The sequence below is a fragment of the Portunus trituberculatus genome, chromosome 12 (assembly GCF_017591435.1).
Source record: "Portunus trituberculatus isolate SZX2019 chromosome 12, ASM1759143v1, whole genome shotgun sequence".
NCBI lineage: Eukaryota > Metazoa > Arthropoda > Malacostraca > Decapoda > Portunidae > Portunus > Portunus trituberculatus.
Window position 1 is genome coordinate 12,884,843 of NC_059266.1, and position 7,377 is coordinate 12,892,219.

Consider the following 7,377-nt stretch of genomic DNA (forward strand, 5'->3'; position numbering starts at 1 on the left):
ATTGAGATGGATGGAAAATTATTTGAGGGGGAGAGAAATAAGGACGGCAGTCAAAGATATGAAGTCCAAGTGGAGAGCAGTAGAAAGCGGAGTGCCGCAGGGGTCAGTATTGGCGCCAATACTTTTTCTCATCTATATAAACGACATGCCAGAAGGAGTGAATAGCTACATAAATCTGTTTGCGGATGATGCAAAACTGTGCAGAGTTATAAAGCAAAAAGAGGACTGTGAAATACTGCAAGAAGACCTAAATAAGATCTGGGAATGGAGTAAAAAATGGGAGATGGAATTCAATGTGGATAAAAGCCATGTCATGGAAATGGAAAAGAGTGAAAGACGACCCGTGGAAATCTAAAAGATGAGAGATGGAATAGAACTGGAGAAAGTAAAAAAGGAAAAGGATTTGGGAGTGACGATGGAAGAAAATAATCAATCGGCAAGCCATATTGATAGAATTTTCAGAGAGACATAATTTGCTAAGGAATATTGGAATAGCATTTCACTACATGGACAAAGAAATGATGAAGAAACTGATAAGTAGTATAATAAGACCCATATTGGCATATGCAGGAGTAGTGTGGACCCCCTCATAAAAAGAAACATAAGGAAGCTGGAGAGACTACAAAAAATGGCTACAGGAATGGTCACAGAACTTGGAGGGATGACGTACGAGGAGAGAATAAAGGCTATGGATTTTCCAACTTTGGAACAGAGAAGGGAGAGAGGGGATCTCAAACAAGTTTATAAATTGATCAACGGAATGGACCAATTAAGTGGACAATGAGTATCTGGGCCCATACTTATAAACACTAAGATGACGTCCTAACGGTAAGTCGTCGTCTTAAATCACAAAAATGGCGGAATTCGAGTCTTAAATCCTTAAGACGGCATCCTAAGCCCTAAAGATGCGTCTTACTGCTAAAACACCTCCCGAGGTGTTTTAGCAGTAAGACGCGCTCCTAAGATTTCATCCTAAAAGTAAACATGGCCGCCCGAGCGGAACCGCACCGCCACCACCTGAGACAGAGACGGTCGTTTCGTGAGAGGAAGGACGTCCTGAATGAGGTAGATGACCGTGAGCTGGTGAAGAGGTATTGGCAGGATCCTGCTGGTATCATTTTCGTGACAAATTTGGTGCGGGAAAGGCTGAAGAGACCAACTGCAAGGAACAAGGCCTCTCTCCCCGAGATGCAAGTTATGTTCACTGCGGTACCTCGCTATAGGAAAGATTGGTGCCATTGATGGGACGCGCGTGATGATTGTGGCTCCTAGAGAGTATAAGGTAGAGTTTGTCAACAGGAAGAGATACCACAGCATCAACGTGCAGTTTGTGTTTGATGCTTGATACCACATTATTGATGTGGTTGCAAAGTGGCCGGGATTGGTTCACGATGCAAAAATACTTGCTCAAAGTGGACTCTGCACGATATTTGACAGCGGCATCGTCCCAGCTGGGTGTCACTTACTGGGAGATAGTGGCTATCCCAGCAAGAAGTGGCTACTGACTGCATACCTCAGACCACAGCCTGGAGCACAGTCTTCTTATAACAGGTAAGTTACTGAGTAGTAAAATTTAGATAAAGAGTTATCTAATTACGAGTAATTACCCCACATCACACAAAACTAATTATTTACCTCCCATAGTTACACTCTTTCATATAAACTAATATAAAGTGCTAAATTAGTGAATTAGGTAATTTGGAAGTATTATTGCAGTTTCACACAATCTTGACCCTCCCCCCCTACCTTACTGGATTCCTCCTTAAGATGAAGTAACCTAACCTAACATTTTGTAACCTCCTCATTGGGTTAGCATCATCCTCCATTAAGGTAGAGTAACTTAACATTTTGAAACTTGACCAGAACAACCAATAAGGTAAAGTAATTTAACATTGTGTACGCTTTGCCCCCTTTGGATCCCCCTTAAAGAGCTATAATTATGTAAGGTGTGTTGGTTGAATCACCAATACAACAAGTACATTTCAAGAAAATTTCCAAATATTTAAGAGTTTCTTCTTTTTATTCTAAGTTTTCATGTGAATATATCAACCTAACCAATGTTATAGTAGAGATTTTTTTATATGTTTCATAATGTTTAAGCTGCCATGTCACAAATCATTATCAAACAATGAATCTTAACTTAACCTTATACATGACATAACCTAAATGTTTGCAGAAATTAAATCAATGCATCATACCACTTTCAAGTACTGCATTGTAAGATTGAAATCTATATTAATTTCAGGGCCCACAAGAAAACCTGCAGCATTGTTGAGAGAGGCATCGGGCAGCTGAAGCCACATTTTCACATGCCACACAGTGAAATCCAAGTTGGTCCTCCATCCAAGGTCTGCCAAATTGTAGAGGTTTGTGCATTGCTACACAACATCTGCAAAGCAAGAAACATCATTCTTCCTGAGGAAGAAGAACATCTTGCTGCAGCCGAGGATGGAGGCAGCGAGGAGCGACCCCCAGCACAGAAAGTTCAAAGTCGCCATGAAGGAATCCTTTACAGGGATGAATTTGTTGTGCTTCACTTCAAGTAAGTAATACAACCCATAATGCTGATTATAGTAGCATTCTTCAGTTTTTTCTCCTCTGTCACTGTTATTTATATTTATATGTCTTGTTTTGTTGTGTGTGCACTGTTATGTTGGTGATTTCATCTTCCTTGTCTCACTCTCTGCCAGTCACCCACTATTGCAAAGAGAGTTCTTCACAGATACCACAGTATCACTGTTCAGCCTTACAATATTTAAATGGGTTATGATGAATGTGTATCTCAGCAACATCTAAAAAAAATAATTAGCGCACTTTCACAACTTCTTTCTTAATTATTTTTTCACTTATTTTTATGAGTGTGGCATTGACTACATTATCAATTGTTCTGTAGTTATCTATCTATCTATCTATCTATCTATCTATCTATCTATCTATCTATATATATATATATATATATATATATATATATATATATATATATATATATATATATATATATATATATATATATATATATATATATATATATATATATATATATATATATATATATATATATATATATATATATATATATATATATATATATATATATATATATATATATATATATATATATATATATATATATATATATATATATATATATATATATATATATATATATATATATATATATATATATATATATATATATATATATATATATATATATATATATATATATATATATATAATGTGTGATACAACATCAAGCAGTAAATCAATGTCTTTCTTTACAGCATTGCTGAGTGATGAGACACCAGTGTCATGACTGCTGAGATTGGTGTTATTTTCATGTAAGTAGTTTTTTTTTTCTCTCTCTCTCTCCCATACCTGAAGTAAGTAGATTGTAGGTTGAGCATATAGAAACTGCAGTCAATTTTGTGTTAACACTAATATTTGGTTGAGTGGTTACAAACAAAAACAAATAGTACATTATTTATATCTTTATTACTATTTTTTATTTGTTTGTTTCTGGTACTCTAGTTTTTGTGTGTAGTACATGTACTTAGCCTGTTCTGCTTCTTGCTTCCTTTCATGAGCCATTGTAGATTCTTCAAGGAGTGAAAGCTCAAGCTTCCTTTTCTTCTGCAGGTGGATGATCTCCTTCTCATCCAGAAACACCAATGATGTACCAGGCAAGTCTGGCCCCTGTTGGTGCCACATCACTGGTGCTGGAAGTGGTGTGGCAGGTGCCTCTTCCTCAACACCCACTGCCTCGGTCACCACTTCTCTCTGTTGGGCTGCCTCTGCCACTTCCCCAGCATCATCTGCTGCCTGCACACTGCTGGCATCATTAGTTCTAACTTCAGAAACTAAGCTGATAATGTTTTTGGTTTTATTGCTAAGGACAAAAGTAACAGAAACCAGTAAATCTAGCTAAGGGTACAATGTGTTTGACTTAAATCCTATTCTGTTTGAAGGAAGCCCATGTCTAAGAAACTGTAAATACCTAAGACTTGTTATCATTAACACATTCACCCACTACAACACCATACTTATGAATGGGGAGAAGGGTTAGGAATTAAGTTAAATTTATTAGTTTTTTTTTTCTTTTCTTATTACTGTTTTATCTGTTTGGTTAAAAAAAAATGGAATTTTCTCAACACTAGATAACAAATTTACCATTGTGTATAACTGTAAGTTGTAAACTAACTGGGAACACGAGTATTTTGGATTGCAGACATTTGAGACAACATTATGGCCTAATATTGCTATATCTACAAGTGGCTTATCCTTTGTTAAGGAAGGTGCATTCAATGATGCTTCCCTTATTGGTACACCCATGAATAAAGACATTCTTGGGGTCCAAAATCTCAAAGATTAACTCATCGAGCTGGGAGAGAGGAGGGTTGGCAGGAGGTCCACCACCTGGAAAGTATATAATCTTATTGCTAATGAATTGCAAATACAAATAAATAATTTATAAAGAATGTGTTTTCACATAACATATGTAACTCAGATGTGTGGTTGGAGTAATATTATTTGTCAGAGGTAGACATTGCATCATAATTAGTGTGCAATAAATACATCCACTTCACACAAAAAAAAAAAAAAAAAAAATGCAGGAAATGGCTGGCACTTTAATATATTAATCACTAGTACAAAACTTTCAATGTTGCTGCTTCCAAACTTAAAACAGGAACAGTTTACTGAAATTTATTCCTTAAAGTGGTTAGGTTCCATGATCTAAATCTCAAGTGACCTTAACAGTAGACCTGCTGAAACTTAGTATTTACTCAAATATTAGTAAGCTTCCTTGCAAAAAATAAATAACCATAAACAAATACTTTTCTTTAAGTGAAATTGCATTACCTATTCAGTGCTTAAAAGTAATATTAATAAGATAAATCATATCTTTTGTTAGGGTGAAACTATGAAATTTCTATCAAGCTCAAAAATATGAAAATCTTGCTGCAACTCACACACAAATATAACAAAAAATAGCTCCCAAATTAATAACTCTTACCTGTGGCAGTCATGGCTTCTCTCTGCTTGCGGGTGTTCCGTCTTGCCTCAGATTTTATAATATGCCAATGTTTCTGGCACTCCTCAGTGCGGAGAATGTCTGACACGGCAGACACCTCCGCACTATTGGTCCTCCAAGCAGCATTTCTGGCTTCCTTAGAGCAGCCAGCTGTGGAGAAGTCGCTCCGGAGTATTTTTGCGAGAATTTTGTATAGGTGGGCCAGATGAAGGCGTCCAGTTCGTCTTCCTGTTCCTCTTCTTGTCCTGAGTCTCTTGAGTAGCCATGGTGTGCAGTCGAAGTTGGCGCCAAATGATTGTTGTTTTGACAAGATGACAACAGTGGTGGTAAATTTATACCTTCAATTATCAAGGTTTAAATGAAGAGAAGATTGTTGAAAACTAACTAAATAAATGTTTTTTTTTATTTAAAATATAATTATTACGTATTTTCACCCGTTTCTTGCGAAATTTCTCAAAAAACATTACATAACGTCTGCTCATGTTAGCGGTTAGCGGTGTAAACGCCTAAAGACGGTTACTTAACAAAGCATCCTGCTAGGAAAGATTCTTAGCGCTTAAGTCTCCTAGGTTAAGTATTTTTCCTAACTAAGACGGCATCTTTGTGGAGTTTTATAAGTACGGCCCCAGGCGCCATACTGGAAGTATGCACCACTCTGCACCACTCATCAAGTCCAGTCATTGGGTCCTTCTCTCCTTGATGATAAGCTTGCTATGCTTGAAAAAAAAACTATCTTGCCATCTTCCCTGGCTCGTTTCATCAAGGGAACCTGCTATTTTCTCAGCTCCTGGGATGCAGGCCTTTTTTTTTTTTTTTTTTTTTTTTTTTTTTTTGGCCATCACCCTGTCTTGGGTATTAGGCCATTTTTATTTTATTGTTTTTATGTGACGTATTTCTTTAAAATTAGGTCTTTTATTTTATTTTACATATATACAGTTTTTTATTGGTTTATTCATTTATTTATTTTATTTATATAGTTATTTTATTTTATTTTTTATTTTATTTATTTATTTATTTTTTTTAGGTTAACATAAAATATCCACACACATTCTCATGCACGCTTCATTCACACAAAGATCCTATACCTATCTCAAAACTGTTGTCCTTTGTCAGGGCATGGGGGAGGGAAGGATAACTCACAATCACACAGGGTACCCTGGCTACGTAACATCACTACGTATTGCATATATACATAAAGGGAAAACATTCACACTAGATCACGCAAAATTGGAATCATACACGCTTTTATACTTTTATTTATATATATATATATATATATATATATATATATATATATATATATATATATATATATATATATATATATATATATATATATATAAAATATATATTCATAAATATTAAAAAAAAAAATATATATATATATATATATATATATATATATATATATATATATATATATATATATATATATATATATATATATATATATATATATATATATATATATATATATATATATATATATATATATATATATATATATTTTTTTTTTTTTTTTCAAATATTTACAGAGTGGAGGATAAATAACATAATATATACACATAAATCACAACTCTCTGATTAAATTGGTCTCAGTCAGATAGATCATCAGTCTATCGACCACATCCGGATGTTCGTCACCCAGAAGGGTGGTTTGAGTTAGCGGTAGGCGGCGACCCCGGCAATACGCCACCAAGGGCCGCCTTTCCTCACGATAACGCACACAGTGAAGCAGGACGTGCTCGACAGATAGGGTGATATTACATGTGGAACACTGTGGTGGAAAGGTGTTGGCGATGTAGGGGAGCATGTGGGTGGGAGGGTGCAGCCCATCCTGAGGCGTGCGAGGACCACTTCCTCTCGCCTTGTGGGGCGATTGGAGGAGGCCCACTCGCCCAGGATGGGTTTGGTGGTGTGGAGGTGGAGGTTGTCCCAGTGACTCTGCCACAGGAGTTTTGCTGATGATTTAACAACTGAGAGACATGACTGCAGATCCCGACGGAGGTTCCACGCTCCCTCGAGCTCTGCAGCAGACCGTGCTAGCATGTCAGCCTGTTCATTCCGCGTATACTGGAATGTCCAGGCACCCAAATCAGTGAGAAGGATTTACGACATGAATTTAACTTATTAACGATGTTGCCCTGGATTTCATTTGTATCCGTGCGGCCGGACTCTATTGCCTGAAGGGCTGACATAGAGTCCGTAAAATTATGATTGAATTATGAGGTGAATTTAAAGCATAATCTATGGCTTTTCAATTGCAAAAATTTCAGCAGAAAACACCGATGTATGGGTAGGCAGTCGGAACCTGAGGGCACATTCGCTCGACCACACACTTGCAC

At 36.3% G+C, this 7,377-nt stretch overlaps 2 protein-coding genes across 2 annotated transcripts in view; one reads left to right on the top strand and one right to left on the bottom strand.

Moving 5' to 3' along the window:
- Nucleotides 1–1,255: 1,255 nt before the first annotated feature.
- On the top strand, nt 1,256–3,983 carry LOC123502801 (putative nuclease HARBI1). Its single transcript, XM_045252066.1, has 5 exons — nt 1,256–1,326; nt 1,438–1,551; nt 2,246–2,542; nt 3,640–3,766; nt 3,969–3,983. Exons 1-5 carry the CDS (start codon nt 1,256–1,258, stop codon nt 3,981–3,983), a joined length of 624 nt encoding a protein of 207 aa, XP_045108001.1.
- Nucleotides 3,476–7,377, bottom strand: part of LOC123502802 — a 7,733-nt gene continuing 3,831 nt past the window's right edge. The window contains exons 4-5 of the mRNA XM_045252067.1: nt 5,015–5,370; nt 3,476–4,416 (exon numbers count right to left, since the gene is read on the bottom strand). Coding sequence (XP_045108002.1) covers nt 4,277–4,416; nt 5,015–5,370 — 496 coding nt within the window. The 3' untranslated portion in view covers nt 3,476–4,276. The remainder of the gene's footprint in view (nt 4,417–5,014; nt 5,371–7,377) is intronic.

Excerpts from the sequence above, each read along its gene's own strand:
- LOC123502801 (XM_045252066.1), top strand. The coding sequence starts at position 1,256 with ATGATTGTGGCTCCTAGAGAGTATAAGGTAGAGTTTGTCAACAGGAAG. Across the intron at positions 1,552-2,245 it reads GCACAGTCTTCTTATAACAG|GGCCCACAAGAAAACCTGCA; the intron begins GTAAGTTACTGA and ends TATTAATTTCAG. Across the intron at positions 2,543-3,639 it reads TTTGTTGTGCTTCACTTCAA|GTGGATGATCTCCTTCTCAT; the intron begins GTAAGTAATACA and ends TTTCTTCTGCAG.